Below are 20,260 nucleotides of genomic sequence, written 5' to 3'. Positions count from 1 at the left end.
TACGATACCTATTGGGTCTTTTGCTACTACTGGTCTTGATGGTAAGCTTGGTTCTCCAAGTCCAACCTCATTTTCAGCACTGACGCGGAACTGATATTCATGACCAGGGATGAGATTAGTAACCTTCTTTCGTCTCTCAGGGATTGCAGTCTTAGTAACAGGAACCCATCTTAATGATCGTTTCTCTTTCTTCTCTAAAATGTATCCTGTAATTGACTTGCCACCATCATATTCTGGTGGATTCCAAACTACAGTCATCTCTTCTTTATTAACTCTTGTGACCTCCGGAGGGTCAGGGCGTCCAGGTCTATCGTATTTAGTTTTTGCAATAATTGGCTGTGTTTCTGTTGGCGGACCAGTGCCCATCTTATTCTCTGCACGAACTCTGAATATATATTCATTACCTTCAATGAGACGTGTCACATTTGCATAGTTTGTTAGGACAGAGGAAGAGTATGTAGACCAAACCATACGCTTGCTTTCACATTTTTCTAGGATGTAGTTTTGTATTTCACAACCGCCATCATCCTCTGGAGGTTCCCAGGTAACAGTACATCTATCACTCGAAATGTCAGTGACTTTCAAGTTTCTTACAGGACCTGGTTTATCCAAAACAATAACAGTAGCATATGCCACAAAGCTACCAGCTGTGTTAGTTGCAGTAATCACATACTTCCCACCATCACTGCGCCTGGATTGTGTGAGAACAAACTTAGATGTGTCAGAAGTTGTTTCAATACTGATTCTTGGAGATCTGGTAAGATCTGTAGCATCTTTGTCTTTTGTCCATACAACTTCAGGATGTGGTTTTCCTCTGACTCCAGCCTCAATTCTAATTGGATCACCTGCTTTCACAGTTAACACCCCACTTAACTTCAAGTCTAACACTGGTTTCTGCAGATCTTCCTTCACAGTGACTTCAGCGGTTTTTACCCAGTCACTTTCACCTGCCTCATTCTTGGTTTGAACTCTGAATTGGTAGATCTTATTTTCAACACATTTATCTACCATGTAGTGTGTTTCCTTAATGCTGCCTTTGTGAACTCTTTCCCATTCATCTGAATCTTTCAGTTTTCTCTCCACATGATAACTTAAGTTAGGGCTTCCACCGTCATAATCAGGCCTTCTCCATTTCAGATATACAAATGTTTTTCCTTTCTCTGCAATGTGAAGATTTTCTGGCTCTCCAGGCTTGTCAATAGGATTTATGGCAAGGATGGGAGTTTTAGTCTCAATGCAAGGACCTGGACCTATTTTGTTTTCTGCACAAACTCTGAAGAAATATTCACGGTTCTCTATAAGATTTGCCTTCACTAACCGTTTAGTGATATCAGAAGACACAATTGACCATCCCCTCTGGTTTGGTTGACGGTACTCTACTATATAATTTGTAATTTCTGAGCCACCATTATCCACTGGACTTTCCCAGGCAATCATGCAAGAATCTTTTGTAACATAGCTTATTTTCAGGTTCTGACATGGTCCAGGTCTGTCAAGTACATTAACAATGGCAAAAGCTTGAGCATGTCCACAGCTGTTCTTAGCTGCTATTATATATTTGCCATGATCAGATCTTTTGGCTTCTTTCACTTGCAGTTCAACATTAGGTAGATCATGGACTATTTCAACACGTTTTTCTTGGACCAGTACTTTTCCATCCTTAGACCATGTTATTTCAGGATCTGGCCTGCCTTTTACTTTACCAGTAATACGGATTGTTTGACCTACTCGGACAGTAATTAAGTCTCGACAGGTCACATCTAGGTTTACTTCTGGAGGAGAAAGAATATCCTTTGCAAGTACAGTTTCTGCCAGTTCTCGTGGTTCTCCCTCTCCCACAATATTGACAGCTTTTATTCGGAATTTATATTCATTTCCTTCTATTAACCCAGGTACTCTAAAGGCACATTGTCGAATGAGTTCATCTTTGTTAATCCTATTCCACTGCGTAGTTCCAGTTTTCTGACATTCCACAATGTATCCCAGAATTGGGCTGCCACCATCTTTGAGGGGCTTTGTCCACACAAGATCAGCTGTTTCTTTGGTTTTGTCTTTTAATTTTGGATTAATGGGTGGTCCAGGAGGAGTGATAGGACGTGATGCTTTTACTGGATCAGAGCTTGGGGATGGTTTGCTTAAGCCCACCATGTTTTCTGCAAAAACTCTGAATTCATATGTGTTGCCTTCAAAGAGACCAGTGACTCTGTATTTCATATCAAGTATTGGAGCCTTATTGACACGCACCCATTTACCAGATGCTTCCCGACGTTCGAGTATGTAACCAGTTATTGGAGTTCCACCATCAGACTTTGGTAGGGTCCAAGACACTGTTGCAGCATTTTCTGTAATATCATAAACTGTTGGTTTACCAGGTGGGGATGGTGGATCAAACATATGTTTAGCAACTGTTGGTTCTGAATCAAGAGGTGCACCAATGCCTATCTTATTTTCTGCCCGAACACGGAAAATATATTCACAGCCTTTCTGTAGTCGTGGAATCTTAATTTTTGTGTGACTTGTTCCAGAGCTAACCACTCCCCAAGTTTCTTTCTTTGATTGACGCTTCTCAACAATATAGTTTATTATAGGACTCCCACCATCATCTTTAGGAGGGCGCCAAGAAATAACCATATGATCTGGTGTTACTTCAAGAATATTAATAGGACCTGTTGGTGGGCCAGGGACATCCAACACTGTAAGATGTAGAGCAACAGTTTTGCTGCCAGCTGAATTAGATACTGTGAGTAGATATTCTCCTGTATCTTTTCTTACACAGTCTTTGATGGTAAGCACAGTTGAATAATTATCAGTCTCAATCTTATGTCTGCCTTCTGTTTTAATTTCAATGCCATCAGTAACCCATTTTGCAGTTGGAACTGGCACACCTCTCATAATTGCAGGAAGTCTCACTGTGGTACCAGCTTTAACAACAAGACCTTCAATTAACTTCACATCTAGTTCCACGGATGGTGGTACTGAAATTAGAAAAAAAAAAAAAAAACAAACACAGAAATTACGTTATGCTTTTCAGAGAGAATACTTAAAGGTGAGAAAGAATCAGTGAAACAACATGAAAAACTAAAAATTACCTAGTTTTTCTTGACATTCTATTGGTATAGTTGTATCTGGAAGGCTAAGGCCAATAATATTCTGAGCCTTCACACGGAATTTGTATATTTTTCCTTTTTGTAAGCCTGTAACAACACAGTCTAGCATGGGGACTGTCTGGAACTTTGTCCACTCATCTGCACCATCTTCTTGATATTCCACCAAATATCCAGTTATCTCAGCACCACCATCACGATCTGGTCGATTCCAAACAAGGGAAACTTCAGTCTTGTCAACATCTACATGATGTAGATTCTTTGGTGGCCCTGGAGGATCTTTTAAAATACAAAACCCAAACCAGTTACTAGATGGCCGATATATAGTAGCAGCATACCACGTTCACATTAGTACCAACAAAATCATTCAAAAATTACCTAAAGCAATTTGAACAAACAAATAATACAGATGAATAACACTTACGCAGTGGATCTATAGCTTTAATTGGCTTGATCGTTTCCACATATGGTCCTCTACCAAACTGATTCTCAGCAGCAACTCGGAAGAGATACTGAGTGCCTTCCATCAGATATTTAGCCATGTGACTACGTTTTTTGGAGGATGATGAGACGGGTACCCACTGTGCAGAAGCTACATCTTTCCTTTCCACCACATAGTTGGTAATGACAGAACCACCATCATCTTCTGGTTCCTTCCAAGTGAGGTAGCAAGAATCACTTCTAACTTCACTGATTTGCAGATTTCTAGGTGGACCAGGCTTATCTAATATTGCCAAAAACAAATCTGTTATCTATTTGATAATCAAAGCATTAAAAAAAATCAACAACAAACAACTAGCAAACCTCAAGAGAAAAAGTATTTCCTATAAGCTTCAGTTTTTCTCCCTACTGAGTATTTTGTAATTTCTTATATCTTAATTTACTGATATTTTCCTGACATTCCTTTCTTAATCTCTAATTAAAGAGTAAAACCAGGCAGTACAAAAGGAACATCAAAAATATTACCTAAGACAACAACTTTTACTGAAACGGTCTTTGAACCAGCTGGATTCTCAACTGTCAGGGAGTAAATTCCACCATCTTCATGGACAGTGTTACGAATTTCAAGTTTACTGCCAACTCCTGTAATCTCAATATCAGCTTTCGGTGAGACCTCGTGATCTTCTTTCTTCCAAGAAACTTTTGGGAATGGAACACCTTTAATAACAGCACTAAGTCTCAGGGTATCTCCAGCTTTTACATGCTGTTCTCGGGCCATATTAGCATCCAGTATCAGCTCGGGAGGTTCTGGAATCAAAATGGTATTTTTTTATAAAATGAGAGAAAAAAAAATCTTAAGTAAACTTATGTGATTTTATTATACTCACCAAGTCTGTCCTTTACTTCTATTGGATCAGGAACATAGGCTGGTTCAGATTCACCTGCTGCATTGACTGCCTTGACCCTGAATTTATAGGTCAAACCTTCAGTAAGTCCCGTGACTTTATATTTTGTTTCGGGACATGAATCTGCTGTAAGATTGGCCTTTTTCCATTCTTCGTCTCCAACTTTCTGATATTCAACAAGATAGCCAATTATCTTGCCGTTACCATCATGGCGTGGTGGTTGCCAAGATAAATCAACTGTATTCTTAGTTTTATCTACTGCTTCTGGATTAACAGGTGGACTTGGTTTTACTGTTAAAAAATGAACCAAAAAAAAAAAAAAAAAAAAAAGGAAAAAAGAAAACCGTTAATACAGATTTCTAACTAAAATCAAGAATGCATTAAAAATTCAATGAGAAATAAAATTTAATACTTTACCAATTGGATCTCTAGCAAAAATTGGCTTTGACGGTGGACTAGGATCACCAATGCCAATTTCATTTTCTGCTGAAACACGGAATTCATATTGACAGCCTTCAAGGAGGTCAGGTACTTTGAACTGAGTACTGGGGAAAATTGGGTCTTTGGTAACTCTGACCCATCTAGTTGCCATTGTTTCCTTCTTTTCTACAATATAGTTTGTTATTGGCTTGCCTCCATCATATGGTTTGTTCCAAACCACCACTGCAGAGTCTTTTGTAACGTCCTTAATGATTGGTTGCTCAGGTGCATCAGGAACATCTAGAAAAAAAACAACCAAACAAACAAGAATTCATGAGCACAACAAACAGGTTAAAGATTAAAGTATCAAAATAAGGTAGCAAATGAGTGACATACTGAAACGGTCTTTGGCTTTCATCTCATCAGAGATGAGAGGATCACTTATGCCGTATAGATTTTCAGCATAAATTCGAATTTGATATTCTCTTCCTTCAAGCAGCTTAGGAATTTTGCATGTTGTCTTAACTGTGGCAGATGTAACTGGCATCCACAGATCCCTGTGTGCATCCTTCTTCTCAACAATGTAATTTGTAATTTCACTACCTCCATCATCTAGTGGAGGTTTCCAGGAAACTACCATATGATCTTTATGAACTTCATCAAATATAACTGGGCCCACTGGAGGTGATGGGCGATCTGTTTAAGAAAAAAATAAATAAATCATACTTATGCTTTTATAAGAACTTCAGATAATGATGTAGATTAAAATAGTGTCAATATAGTAAATATAATATGAAAACAGAAACCTGGGATCATATTCTTAATAAGGAGTCAAAACCTCAAGACTATTTTTCTTTAAAACTTGTTTGACTCACTGGATCTTATTCCTCAATGTGTATAAGGTATTTGATGACTGACATTTTCTACTGACACTATTTAAGTGCATGTAAAAATATTAACTTATTCATATTGAATAAACTAAGTCAGAGTTAACTATGAATCAAAATCAGTAAATAGTATTTCAGTAAAATACAATTGCAATACATCAAAATATTGTAATAAAGGATGCATTAACATTTTACAAATTCAATGAATTCTAATCACTATAAAACATCAAAGACAATACTATTTATCAGGAAAACCTACCAACAACATTAACTTGACAAAACCCTTTTCTTGATCCTGTGCTGTTCTCTACAGTAATACAATATTTGCCTGAGTCTTCACGGACAGATTTTAGTATCCCCAAACAAAGAGTTGTAGGAGTTGTCTTGATCTTTGTACGGTCATCTTCTTTCACAACAGTATCATCCTTTAGCCAAGTAACTTTTGGTGTAGGCTTTCCTGAGTAACGTCCAGTCAGGCTGAATGCTTCACCAACCCGAACAATAAGCTTGTCTCTAAAGTCAAGGTCAAGTGATGGCGGAGCTGAAAAATGAAATTAAAAAACTACAATGTCCACAAATGTCAACAATATTAATAAGAAAAAAATATGAAATCAGTAAACGTGATGACTGTTTTCAAAAAAAATTATGGAAATATACATACCAATTTCATCTTTGCATGTGATTGGTTTTGTGCAAAATGATGGCTTGCCTTGCCCCACAATATTGCAAGCACTCACACGATATTCATAGGTGTCACCCTCTTTCAAGCCTTCTATAGTATATTTCCTGTCAAGCATTTTCTCTTTTGTAACTTTGTGGAATTTCTCTTTTCCAATGAGACGACTCTCTAGAACATACATGGTGATATCCGATCCTCCATTATATTTTGGAGGGTTCCAAGTTAATGTAACAGAGTTCTTGGTAACTGCTTTTACCTCCAGGTCTTCTGGACGGTCAGGAACAGCTGTGAACAAATATAAAAATATGGTAAATATGGTAAATTTTTGTAAAAAATATGGTAAATATGGTAAATTTTTCTGCAAATTCGTCTCATATGACAATAATCTAAACCGTCAAATGTACTTACTTATTGGATCTCTAATGACGATCTCTTTTGTTGTCTCTGTGAATGGACCCATGCCAATTATATTCTCAGCTGCAATTCGGAAAAAGTAGGCTTTCCCTTCAGTCAGCCCCTGAACAGTAGCATTCTGTCTTGTAACTGTATAGCTTACTGGAGTCCAAGCTCTATGGTCAGATTCACGTTTTTCAATTATATAATTGGTAATAGGAGAACCGCCATCATCTTCTGGAGTAAACCATGTCAATTTACAAGAATCATTGGTTAGGTTCTCAGTAAGGAATGGCATGCCAACAGGGCCTGGCACATCTGAAAGCAAAGAAGAAATGGAGTATTTAAGTGTACATACTGAATGTTATGAAATTTAACTTGTTCACAAGAAGTGGAATTGCTCTTTACCTAGCACATCAACAATAATGGTCTTCTTCCGCTCACCACCTGCATTTTTAGCCAGAAGAGTGTATACACCCTGGTGGCTCCTTTTGCAATTCTTGATGACTAAAGAAGAACTAATAGCTGTTTCTTCAATTTTAGCTTCTTCAGGTAAAGCTTGGTCATCTCTGCTCCAAGTCACTGTTGGGGCTGGTTTTCCTGAGACATATGCTATAATCCGAATTACTCCTCCAGCATGAACAACAATTCTGTCTCTGACACTAGCATCCAAATTAATATCCGGAGCCACTGTGGGAGGCAAGAAAAAAATCAGTGTTTTTTATTCTCATTTTGAGAAAATGTAACTAAAAATGTAAATGTAAATGATAAAAATGTAAATGTAATACCAATTCTGTCCTTCATTTCAATAATGTCTGTAACTTCTCCAGGCTCTCCGATGCCAGCAGCATTCACTGCCCTAACTCTAAATTTGTAAAAACATCCTTCTTTTAATCCTGCCACAACAAACTTGGTTCCTCTAACTTCTTTATCTTTTACCTGGAAGAAATATTATAAAATCAGCCACCATCAAGGTACCATCAAATTCTTTGTGATGTTTGAAGCAGATGACATTTTTTTTTTGCATTTATAAGCACAAGACAGTATTAAGCATACAGTGATCTAGCTCATATGTTAGTCTTCAGAAACTGCAAAGAAATACAGGACATACAAACTATTGTTCTGAAGACTGACATTTTTGGTACTTTTAACAACCAAGAAGGTTACAGAAATTACAATAGTCTGTAGTCTCAGAAGAATTATTTATCAAATAATTTTATATAAGTGACTACGGTGGAAAAAGGGAATTCTTTGTTCTTTTATAAACCCCAATATGAAGCCTGTTTGCAAGGAAACAATGCAGGAAATTTAGGTATTACTTTAAATGCAGCCCAGTGTCTATGGAGATACAAAAAACTGGCCAAGGTATGCATCACTTAAGTTGTCAGAAATGCATTGCTGAAAACAGAAGGAAAATGTTGGGACATAGTAGTTATAAATAATTTGGCACAGATTAATCCAGTGATAGCTTATTTTTTTCTTCTTTTTTTGTTTTGTTTTGTTTTTGGTTTGTTTCTATCAAAGATTACATACCTTTGCCAAATATTTAATCATGGAATTTAAAAAAACCATCACAGATACCTACCTATTTTGTCACATCTTTAAATACAGAATTAAAATCTAAGATTAGGAAACTACAATGGCACTTACTGACTTTTAAATTTGGTCTTATATTTTAAACATATGAAAATAATTATGGTGCAAAAATATGAAGTTTTAGAAAATAACTTGCATAATGAAAATTTGTGAAAATGTATTTTCTGGAGGGATTTCATTTGATAAACACACTGAGAGAAGAAATTCAGATTCTGTAATATTTTTCACCTACCCTTTCCCATTCTTCCTTTCCTTCCTCTTTATACTCAACAATGTAGCCAGTGATCCTAGAGCCACCATCCTTTAATGGTGGTGTCCATTCCAAGTCTACAGAAGATTTTGTCCAATCAGTAACTTTTGGGATAGGAGGGCCAGGTGGGGCTGAAAGATATCATTACACAGTTGCAGCATAACAGTATACTATATGTTCTCATTTTATTATTTTCAAATACAAAAATAGGAACCTAAAAACTTTACCAATAGGATCTCTAGCAATTGCTGGATCAGATGGCATGCTTGGTGGACCAACACCAGCTGCATTAATAGCTGATACACGGAATTGATACTCAGAGCCTTCAATGAGACCTGTAACTTTGTATGAAACACCCAGTGTCATAGGTTTGATTGGATCACGGTTAACCCTGGTCCATCTCTTTCCAGTAGTTTCTTTGCGCTCCAACCAGTAACCAGTAATAGGTGAGCCACCATCATGTTCTGGTTCTTCCCAGTTTACAGTCATGGAGTCACGTGTTATACTGCTAACTGTTGGCTTCTCACATGGTCCAGGAACAGCTGGGGGGAAAAAATTACACATAGCTTGGAAAAAAATGCTACAGGAAAATGAAGACATCTAAGGTACAAAACAACTGTGCAGTTACATGATAGTAATTGCATTAGGTAGTTACCCAACTGCACAAGACTCCTTCCTTTATTCATCTTCCTATCCCTTTTCATGTATGTACACTTCTGTGAAAAAGTATCTTTCTTTCTAATAACAATAGTGAAGAATGAGTTTTCCTTGCCTTCCTTGACCAGTACCTCATTTCAATGTCTGGCCTAATCTTGAATGTTTTAAAAATTGATTTCTCTCGTCAGTCTAACATTCCTTTTACATCAGAGCTACTTGGTTTAATTTCTCTTTCAATACTCAAAGCAGAAAAATTTTGATCTATAAGATCAATAATATCTCAAATACAACAGAATCTGACCTAAATCTTTAAGATAAAACCTTATTTGTATATTTACACCTTAAAAAAACTGGAAATAATTTAAATTTATAGCAAGGGGAAAAAAAGTGTTTTTCCAATATTACACATGCTTTTAAGAACCAAATACTAATGATAGACCTCTTTAATCTACTCTAGAAAGTTTACATAAGTGAAGAGAGAAAAGCAGTAGTAGTATTTTGCAGATGCTGCACACAGACCAGTGTATGAAGACAACTGACATAATTTGAAATTCCTACTTACTGAAAAGGTTTCTTGCTGTTTCTGGTTCACTATCCAAAGGTTCTCCAATACCATATTTATTTTGTGCCATAATGCGGAACACATATTCATGGCCTTCCATCAACTTGGGAATAGTGAATAAGCATTCCTTAGGCTCATTGGTAACTGGTACCCATGTCCTCCTATTTGCTTCTTTTTTCTCAATAACATAATTTGTAATCTTAGAACCACCATCATCTAATGGTGGAAGCCATGATATTGTAATTTTGTCAGCCAAAATGGATTCAAATTTAATAGGTCCCACTGGAGGTCCAGGACGACCTAAAAGATAAATTTTTATAAAGAAGAATTAATTTCAAATGTGATTCAAATAAAGTGTCACAGGAATGTTATCAATTTGTGTAACATATAAGAGTTCTTGATATCTACCTAGAACATTTAGTCTCATCTCTTTTGAAGCAGTTCCTAGATCATTTACAGCTGTTATAGTATATAAGCCTGTATCACTTCTGCGAGATTGTTGAATCAATAAAGTGCAAGAATCTTCACCAACAATCTTGTTGACATGTTGGTCATACAGCACTGGTGTTTTGTCATCTGGTTTCTTTGGAGAAGCTTTTAGCCACCTTAATGTGGGGAAGGGTACACCTTTTATCTTAGCCACAATGTTAACATCTGTTCCTTCTTCAACCTCCATAAATTCTTTGAGTTCAATAGATGGTGGGCCTATGATGAAATGTTGGAAAAAAATTAACATACAAAAATGCTGCATAATTGTAGAGTGGAATCTGTATTTACTGGTATTAGCTACTACTTACATGTCTGGTCTTTGACAATGAGAGGGCCAACAGTGGCTGACGGCCTACTAGGACCTGCTATATTTACAGCCTTGACTCTGAATTCATATTCTCCACCTTCTACAAGATCCTCAACAGTAAACTTTGTTTCCTCTACATCACGTCTGTTGCATTGTTTCCAAGTCTCTTTCACTTCTCCAGTACGATCCCAGCGCAGACATTCAACATTATAATGAGTAACAGGAGCTCCACCATCATTCTTTGGTGGCTTCCATGTCAAGCTCACTGTGTTCTTGGTTACAAGGCCAATCTTTAATTTAATAGGTGGATCAGGAGGATCTTCACAAAGGAAACAGAAATGTGAATAAATACACCGTACAGTACCATTTGGTTTCAAAGAATTCTATTGACCTTGATTTAACTTACGAATTGGATCCCTGGCTGTGGTCCGTTGAATAGTTTCTGCAGGAGGGCCAACACCAAAACGGTTTTCTGCACGTACCCGGAAGAAATATTCTTGGCCAGCTATGAGATCAGGTACAACAAAGGAAGTGCTTCCACAGTTTGCATTGACTTTTGTCCAGGCTTTCCCGTCAATAGTTCTTTTTTCTATGACATATCCTCTGATTCTATCTCCACCATCATCGTCTGGCATCTTCCATGAAAGTTTGCAACTACCTCTTGTGATATCACTTACTTTTAGGTCTTTGGGTGGACCTGGGACATCTGTTAAGGTAAAAGCGCAATAGAAACAATGTCACATAACGACACAGAAAAAAAATAAAATAAAACCTACTATTTGAACATTTCAGTATGTGTAAACCATACCAAGCACATTGACTCTGATATGCACAGTTTTTTGTCCCGCTTTGTTTTTTGCTGTAATACTGTATCGTCCAGAATGACTTCTGTTGCACTCAGGAATGATAATCACTGAACGTGTATCAGTTGCTTCCACCTGTGCATCATGGAAAGAAAAAGAAGTTATAGACCAACTTTAAATATTTACATTTGAAAGATGTTGCAATACTGAAGTTAAAAAAATATTTGCTTTACCTGAGCTTCTTCAGGTACATTATGACCTCCCTCCTATAAATAAAGGGAAAAAGTAAATATGAAGGCGATATACTAACATGTCTAGCAATAGATGAAAAAGAAAGTTTTTTCTTTTCCTAACCTTTGCTGTTGTCTTTGCTTTTCCTTCAAACTCCCAAAATGATTTTGGAACCGGACGACCCTTGATAACAGCTGGGATTTTAATTGTTGTGCCAGCACGACAAGAGAGAAAATCCTGTGCTCCAATATCAAGGAAGATTTCTGGCTCCTCTGCAAAAATATTTTAGTATATAAATTTTCAGAGCTACTGAGTAAATTTCTCTCAGCACTAGTCTAAACTCCTAGTCACACGTGCAGAATGCATGTTTATGTGAAAAAGCTGAGTGTGCAAAAAGCTGGGAAGTATATAAACAAAGCATTTTTTTGGGGTAGTAATTTCTTCATAAAATACGAAGTATTTCTGTAACATAGCTTTCAGTGCTCATCTGTGTTGTAATGTATCATACCCTCGTAAGGACCATCATGACACTTTCCAAAATGTCAGTCTTGTATTGCACTCTTGCATAATTACTTGATTGCTTTTGACTCTGCTTGATTGTCTTCCTGCTCAACCATTCTCAGCAGTAGGTGGCATTTTGATATAAATATCTAAAATAATTCCCAAAACACTTACCGAGAATATCTTGGACAGGTATTTCAGATGTTGCAGGACTTGGTTCTGATTCTCCAGCAGCATTTACAGCTTTCACCCTAAACCGGTATTTTCTGAGCTCTTTCAAATTGGGTATAACACATTCACAAGTGGGAAAGAGTTTGTCTCCTTCGTTCACCTTTTTCCAATCAGTACTTCCTTCATCTTGCATTTCAACAATATATCCTTTTATTGGGCTGCCACCATCCTTCTGTGGAGGCTTCCATGCTAAAGCCACAGATGATTTGGTTTTGTCTTTGACCTCGGGGCAAGATGGTGGACCAGGCACAACTTGTAAAACAAGAGCAAGCAAGCAAAAGTTACCTGAGAGTTAGTGTCTACCTATGTATTCCTGAATAGTTTCTAGGAGAATGCAAGCACTTTTTTTTTTTTCCAGTCATACATAGAATGCATAATTCTAGAACATGCATAGTAATTACATATGTTACATATATTATTGAGGAATATTTAAGGTAAAAGGCACAAATGTTGAACTCTAACAACAAAGGAAAATAATTATATAAAAATCTGATTCTGAACTCAGGTATATTTGGCAACATTTGCACAGATATAATCACAGTTTAATGTACATAAAGGACATGTCAGAAAGTAAAATTAGCTAATTATCTTAAAAACAGTGAAAAACAGCAAAATAGGCAACTATTTTGCATCAACAACATCTTTTTGGTTTAAGGAAAACAATGCATTTGATTAACTGCACTAAATTCAACATTTAGCACACTGTGGTTCTAGTGTGATACAGTCCTTAAAAGTAGGCATACAAATTATAGACTTACATATAGGATCTGCTGCTAAAGCAGGATCTGATGGTTCACTGGGAGGGCCAATTCCAGCAAGATTTTCGGCCATAACTCTGAACTGGTATTCCACACCTTCAGCCAAACGAAGCACGTTGTACTCTAGACCTTTTACTGATGGTTTTGTTACTGGAGCCCTGTTAACACGTGACCAGTAAACACCTCCCACCTCTCTCTTTTCCAGCCAATAACCAGTTATTGGGCTGCCACCGTTGTTCAAAGGAGGCTCCCATGTCACCAGCATTGATGATCTAGTGCGATCTAAAATTTTTGGCTTTCCAGGAGGTCCAGGAAGGCCATAGGGATCCTTAATAACAACTTTTTCTGAGAGGCATTCATCACTTATTCCATATTTGTTTACAGCCCGGACTCTAAATTGATACTTTTCATTTGTTGCAAGATTCCACACCTGAAAAATAAGATTTCAGTCAACATGCGTCTATTTTCAGAATAAGTTTATTTGCAGTTATTTAGGGGTTTTGGCTTTAAATTATATCTTGGAACATTATTTATATACTTTTACATATGTAGCTACATAGCCGCATGCCATGCCCTGGCTATATTTTTATTTCGTGTTCATAGGACCAAATATAAATAAAAATGTCACCGGGTTTCTCTTTGCATTTGGTAAAGCTGCAAATAAGACTGAAAAATGGAAAAGAAGATGTCATCCAAACTCAGCTGAGATTAAACAGCAAAAAGGAACAACTTATTTTGTTTTGTCACATGAGGAAAATACATACACATAGATGGGCAACACGCATCCAGTAATTATGGACTCTAAATGAAACACTAGCATAGGTATCTATGCAAGTAGCAGTTTTCATTTAGTGTGAATTATTGCCATTTTTTTAAGCAAACTGAAGCATATAATAAAAATATTTTATAAATTACCCCAAATCTTCTCTCAACAGCACTTTTGGAGACTTCTTCCCACTCAGATTTCTTTCTACTAGCATCACGTTTCTCAATAACGTAATGGGTAATTTCACTACCACCATTATCGAGAGGTGCATCCCATGTTAAATAACATGATTCTGCTTTAATATCAGAAACGGCAAGGTTTCTTGGTGGAGAAGGACGATCTGCATGAAAGCAAAAGAACACAGAATTACATTAAGAAAAAGATAAAAACATTTTATTAGCTGTCATTTTATTTAAATGTCACATCCTTACCATACACTTCAACATGCACATTGCGAAATGCAGTACCAAGACGATTGGAAGCTCGCACGGTGTAAGTGCCTTTATCATCTCTCACTGCTGCAGGCAGGATAAGTTCAGTTTTTGCCTCACTTCTAGATACTTCTTCCTTGGTTATCTTAAGTGCACTGGATGTTTGGTCAATTAAAACTTCATTCTTGTCCCATTCAATCTTTGGCATTGGCAGTCCTGTCACATCAGCAGGAATATTAACTGGTTCTCCTGCCTTCACTTTGATAGTATCTCCTCTCACAGCCAAGCGTAATGTTACAGTTGGAGGCACTGAAAAGCACAAACACACACACACACACATAGACAAAGAGACAGTGAAGATTGAGATGAAACAGAAAATGTATTGCAGTTTTTGGAGATATTTGTATGGATCCCTTTAAAGCAGGTATACCTTCATCATCCTGTATAACTACATTGAGAGGCAACGATGGTTCACTCTCTCCAATGGCATTAACAGCTTTGACACGGAACTCATACATATGGAGCTCATCGAGTTTTTCAACAAGAAGTGATGTGGTAGGACAGAGCCTTGTGTTAACTCTTTCATAGTCTTTTGAATCATGTCTCCTCTTCTCAACAATGTATCCCAAGATAGGACTACCACCGTCGCTACGTGGAGGCTTCCAATCAAGTGTAATGGTTGACTTTGTCCTCTCTGTGTACATGAACCTCTCAGGTGCTGTTGGAGGACCTATTAACACAGATAAATCATAAGGAAAAAACATTGACAATATTAAATAATTTTAAATTATATCAATACAGTAGCTACAATAGCTCTGGCTTTTTAAAGCTGCATCTTTCATATGCAAAATATCTGAGTATGGTTATGGATACTAGAAAGTTTCTAATGTATACGAATAAAAAGGCAACAAGCAGCGCCTCAGTAGACACTGGTATTTCATTACATAAAGAGACACAGTAGTTTTACAGAACTGTTTTACAGATCTGAGTTAAGTAAATGATCTGTAAAGGTAGATGCCTTATCCAGGTAGTGAGAAAGAAAATACACTGTAACTGTATAGAAAGCAATCCACACAGCATTATTGTTTTATTAACCTGTATTCCTAGAGATTTAAATTATGTAAAAACAACAACAACAACAAAAACATAATTAATTATCCTACCTAATGGATCAACTGCAAGAATGGGTCCTATTTCAACAGGTGGACCAGTACCAAACTTGTTCTTGGCACTGACACGAAATTTATATTCCTGCCCTTCAACTAGACCTGTAATATCGCATTTAGATCTTTCTGTGTCTATAGCTAGTCTCCATGTATGCATTTTGGCATCCTTCCGTTCAACAATAAAGCCTATGATATCACTTCCTCCATCATCTTCAGGATCAGACCAGTTAAGCAAACACATCTTTCTGTTTGTGACCACTGGCTTTAGGTCAAGGACTGGCCCAGGAACATCTGAAAATAAAAATCAAACAAGTAGGATAAAGTGCAAAGATTATTTTACCAAAAGAAATGCTTAGTTGATTTCGGAAAATATTTTTCTCACCAAATACTTCTACTCTTGTTCCTGCAGATTTGGAACCACTACTGTTGGTAGCAGTAATTACATATCTTCCATGGTCTTTTCTCAGTGCATTCTTAATAGTTAACTCTGATTTTTTGCCAACATTTTCAATAACAACTCTGTCTTTGTCTAATTCACCCTCCTCAACAGTCCATGCAATGGTGGGAGTAGGACGCCCTGTCACAGTAGCAGGAATTTTAATAGTTTGCCCAGCCATGATCTGAATGCCAGCTTTGACAGAAACGTCCAGCTCAACAGTGGGAGGTTCTGCAGAAGAAATGGTTAATTCATTAGTTCAAAACAGAGATTCATATACACCTTTAGGAGCTGGACATTTCTTGAAAATTGCAATACCTTGAGGTTCTGCAACTGTTACAGGTTCCGTTTCACCAGGTGGTCCTTCGCCAGCTGCATTAAGTGCAGTAACACGGAGTTTATAGTCTGCACCTTCTCTGACTTCTTTAACAGTATACTGCCGAACCTTAATGGGTTTCTCTGTGCAGCGTGACCACTCTTTTGTTCCCATTAGTTGTTTGTATACATGGTAACCAGTGATATCTCCACCACCATTATACATAGGAGGTTCCCATTCTAACTCAACAGAAGTCGAGCTTGTATCAGCAACCCTTGGAATGGGTGGACCAGGTGGCACTATAAAAAAAATATATGTAAATTGAAGTTAAAGTTTATGAATCCTATTCTGTCATCAGTCTGCTACCATCTTCTGTTAAGCTACTTACTTATTGGGTCCTGTGCAGTTTTTGGATCTGATGGTGGACTAAATTTACCAGGGCCAGCTGCATTTTCAGCACATACTCTGAAGATATAGGTTAACCCTTCCAACAGTCCTTCAACTTTAATTTCTAGAGCATTCACAAGGTTCCTATTGACCCGAGCCCAGTGAGTGCTATTAATTTCACGTTTTTCAATCCAATATCCTATGATTGGGCTGCCATTGTCTTTTGGTTCATTCCATTTAACCAACATACTGTTGCTGGTAACATCTTCCACATCAGGCTTATTAGGAGGATCTGGTGGAGCTGAAAAAAAAAGTTATAATTTTGTCATCACTGCTGTCTTATTCAGAGCTAAGATAGAACAAAGATATGAGAAATGACTGATTTTAAGGAATTCTTAATTATTTTACTCTCTTTCATAGTAACTTTGATTCCTAACTGCAATCAGTCATCAAACTTGCACTGGTTCTCTCTTTTGGTAAGAATATTAGTCTATGGAACACAGAATATCAAGGTTCAGATGTTAAGCAGTGTAAATGTAAAGTTTTATGACAGTGACTGTTATTCTTATTTCTTCACTATTGTAATTAGGATGTTTTTTCCCTTTATTTCCATGGATTTCAATAATGGTTTTCCATGGTGTTCAATAATCACATTGCTCAATTTTCTTCTGGGAAACTTTCACAAGGATGAAGTTGAATTTTCTAAGAGCCTGTGCAGATTTACAGTGGTTTTCTGAAAAGACTGTATTTCAAAATGGAAACTTACAGAAAGGGTCTTTCGCTGTCAGTGGTTTTGAAACACACGGTGGCCCTGATCCAACTCTATTTTCAGCAAATACACGGAAGAGATATTCTTTCCCTTCAATCAGTTTTGTTACATGGAATTTACACTGCCTGAGTGTAGAACTGACAGTGACCCAACCCATTTCAGCTTTTGTGTTGTCTTTCTTTTCCAGTACATAGTTCAGGATTTCACTTCCACCATCATCAAGGGGAGGCTCCCACTTGCAAATGACAGAATTTTTCCTCACATCCTCAAATACAAAGTTTATTGGAGGTCCAGGAGTATCTGTTAGTAAAGCAAGGAAAAATGATGAATACTCATTTAGTGCACTTGTCACACAACTCTCTGAACAAGTAGCTGTTTACAAGCACATTCACTACACACCTAACACATTGACGTCACAGGAGGCTTTTGCAACACCATGATCATTTTCCACTTTAATTGTAAATGTGCCGTGGTCAGCTCTGATGGAGTCACGAATTGATAGCACAGACTCTCCTTCTTTATGGTTGTCAATACTCATACGTTCTTGCAGTGAAAGCTGAAAAGGTTGTTCTTCTTCAGCTTCACCCTTCTTCTTTCTAGTGTATGTCGTTACTCTCTTTTTAATTTCCTCTGGTCTGACAACTTCATCATTCCTCAGCCAAGTGATAGATGGATAAGGTGACCCTGAAATATGTGCCTCAAGTATGATCTCATCACCTCTCTTCACTTCAAGGCCAGACTGCAGGTTTGCAGCAAGGAAAACTTTTGGAGCCTCTGTAATAATACAGAATGACAAATTGAGAGTAGAATCTACCCACGTGTTTGAGGATGAATGGCAATAACAAAAAACAATCAAAAAAACAATTCATACCAATAGGATCCACAGCTTTCACAAAAGGAGTAATACGAGAAGGCTCACTGATGCCAGCAGCATTCTCAGCACGAACACGAAACTGGTATTCCTTCCCCTCCTCAAGACCTTTCACTGGATAGGTTAACAGAGGTACTAGATAGTCATTGCATCTCTCCCACCTCTCCTTGCCCTTAGCAAGCTTTTCTATTATATAGCCCATAATCTTGCTTCCACCGTCAAACAAAGGTGGTTTCCATGTAAGCGTTACTGATTTTGATGTTGGATTGTGGACCTCAAGGTCAACAGGAGGATCTGGTGGCTCTGTGGAATAGTAACAAAAAAGGGATCATATGAGAAAAAAAAAAAACATGAAAATTTTAGTTGAAATTCATCTTGCTAGGTCACTTAGTAGCAAACTTACGTTTTGGATCTTCTGCAATAATTGGGTTTCTCAGTTCAAGATATTCACCTCCTCCAATTTTATTGACAGCTTTAACACGGAAGTAATATTCACTGTTTGGAATAAGATCTTTGACTTGCCATGAAAGTTTATTTTCACCAGACATAACTGGGATATACGTTCTACGACCAGCTTCTCTGCGTTCCAGAACATAATGCAGAATAGGAGTACCACCATCAAAGTCTGGAGGTTCCCAGGTTACCTTGCAAGAATTCTTAGTTACTTCGCTTGCCTTAATGTCTTTACACTGTCCAGGTGGACCTGTAATAAAAATAATAAAATTAATTAATACAAAAATTAACTAAATAGATGGGATATGTATTATTACAAATATACAATTATACTGCATTTCTTTGCTCTGCAGAAAGCAGACCAAACCCACAAATGTTGGCCATACAGCATATGTACGAATTTATGTTCTTAAAGGTGGAGAAAACCATAATCCTTAAAAGCTTTTTTTATGTTTATACGAGGAATATTCATAGTAATTGGACTTTGAGCAGACACAATACCCATTAAATAGCAGTTATAACAATTTGGGGTAAAGTGTTTTTTTGGTGGGATTTTGTAACATTAAGGTATTTACAGCAATTTACACGGCGTCTGAGTTGAAGTGATTCCTCTACGCCATGGAAAAGAGATTTTACTAGTCTTTTCTCCCATCAGTTGGTGGGTTCAGGTGGAGATAAGTCTCTCTCACAGAATGAACGAAATCTAGTTACCTATGACTTTGACACTGACTGAGCCAGTTGTTGATGCCAGCTTGTTCTCCAATGTGATTGTATAAACACCAGCATCCGCGTGAACACTGTCTGTGACTTCAAGCAGTGCAGAAGTGTAATCACTCTTCATTGTTGTTCTGTCACCAGCTTTCAACTCTTTGCCATCTTTGTGCCATGTTATAGTTGGGGATGGAACGGCTCTGAAGGGCACAGGGATACTTAATTTCTGTCCTTTAACAACAACAATGTCATGAGTTTTTAGATCAATTGTTGGATTACCTGTGAAAGTAAGTATAATATTATTAGAAAGTTGCCAAACAGCGAAGTCTTTTTTCAGTTATCAGTTATGCGGGTTTGAAAAAGGAGATCTATTCTTACAGTCTGGGTCTTTGGTAACAACTTTTTCTGAGATGTCTGATGGCTCACTAGCTCCAACAGCATTGACTGCTCTGACTCTCAGCACATATTCTTTGTCTGGAACAACACCTTCCTCCACTTTGCATTTTAGATCTTTTATTGGACGAGAATTGATTCGCATCCATTTTTCTGTTCCTGCTTCACACATCTCAACATTGTACCCAATAATAGGACTTCCACCATTCTTCTCTGGTGGTTTCCATGCAATGCAAATATGCTTTCGACCTGCATCTGTGACATGTAAATCCTGAGGAGGTGAAGGAGGGCCTGCAGAAATCAAAAAGAATTGTTTGATTTTTTCCCCCAGAATATCTGTTCTAGAT

The 20,260-nt window shown here is 37.4% G+C and overlaps 1 protein-coding gene across 1 annotated transcript in view; it reads right to left on the bottom strand.

Annotated features, from left to right (window-relative positions):
• Positions 1-20,260, bottom strand: part of LOC121072380 (titin-like) — a 246,198-nt gene that overhangs the window by 56,884 nt on the left and 169,054 nt on the right. The window contains exons 164-199 of the mRNA XM_040561912.1: positions 19,899-20,204; positions 19,521-19,799; positions 18,760-19,059; positions 18,357-18,659; positions 17,885-18,259; positions 17,483-17,785; positions 16,718-17,017; positions 16,332-16,628; positions 15,960-16,244; positions 15,575-15,868; positions 14,842-15,141; positions 14,412-14,720; positions 14,130-14,320; positions 13,215-13,644; positions 12,400-12,708; positions 11,848-11,996; positions 11,727-11,759; positions 11,499-11,628; positions 11,097-11,396; positions 10,692-11,009; positions 10,303-10,599; positions 9,895-10,194; positions 8,903-9,217; positions 8,658-8,806; positions 7,618-7,768; positions 7,238-7,519; positions 6,845-7,147; positions 6,419-6,721; positions 6,017-6,298; positions 5,267-5,566; positions 4,868-5,170; positions 4,433-4,741; positions 4,071-4,352; positions 3,529-3,828; positions 3,090-3,383; positions 9-2,975 (exon numbers count right to left, since the gene is read on the bottom strand). Coding sequence (XP_040417846.1) covers positions 9-2,975; positions 3,090-3,383; positions 3,529-3,828; positions 4,071-4,352; positions 4,433-4,741; positions 4,868-5,170; positions 5,267-5,566; positions 6,017-6,298; positions 6,419-6,721; positions 6,845-7,147; positions 7,238-7,519; positions 7,618-7,768; positions 8,658-8,806; positions 8,903-9,217; positions 9,895-10,194; positions 10,303-10,599; positions 10,692-11,009; positions 11,097-11,396; positions 11,499-11,628; positions 11,727-11,759; positions 11,848-11,996; positions 12,400-12,708; positions 13,215-13,644; positions 14,130-14,320; positions 14,412-14,720; positions 14,842-15,141; positions 15,575-15,868; positions 15,960-16,244; positions 16,332-16,628; positions 16,718-17,017; positions 17,483-17,785; positions 17,885-18,259; positions 18,357-18,659; positions 18,760-19,059; positions 19,521-19,799; positions 19,899-20,204 — 12,648 coding nt within the window. The remainder of the gene's footprint in view (positions 1-8; positions 2,976-3,089; positions 3,384-3,528; positions 3,829-4,070; positions 4,353-4,432; positions 4,742-4,867; positions 5,171-5,266; positions 5,567-6,016; positions 6,299-6,418; positions 6,722-6,844; positions 7,148-7,237; positions 7,520-7,617; positions 7,769-8,657; positions 8,807-8,902; positions 9,218-9,894; positions 10,195-10,302; positions 10,600-10,691; positions 11,010-11,096; positions 11,397-11,498; positions 11,629-11,726; positions 11,760-11,847; positions 11,997-12,399; positions 12,709-13,214; positions 13,645-14,129; positions 14,321-14,411; positions 14,721-14,841; positions 15,142-15,574; positions 15,869-15,959; positions 16,245-16,331; positions 16,629-16,717; positions 17,018-17,482; positions 17,786-17,884; positions 18,260-18,356; positions 18,660-18,759; positions 19,060-19,520; positions 19,800-19,898; positions 20,205-20,260) is intronic.

The sequence above is a fragment of the Cygnus olor genome, chromosome 6 (genome assembly GCF_009769625.2).
Source record: "Cygnus olor isolate bCygOlo1 chromosome 6, bCygOlo1.pri.v2, whole genome shotgun sequence".
In the NCBI taxonomy this organism is placed as follows: domain Eukaryota; kingdom Metazoa; phylum Chordata; class Aves; order Anseriformes; family Anatidae; genus Cygnus; species Cygnus olor.
The sequence above is the reverse complement of the archived record's forward strand: the minus strand, read 5'-3'. Positions and strand labels throughout refer to the sequence as shown.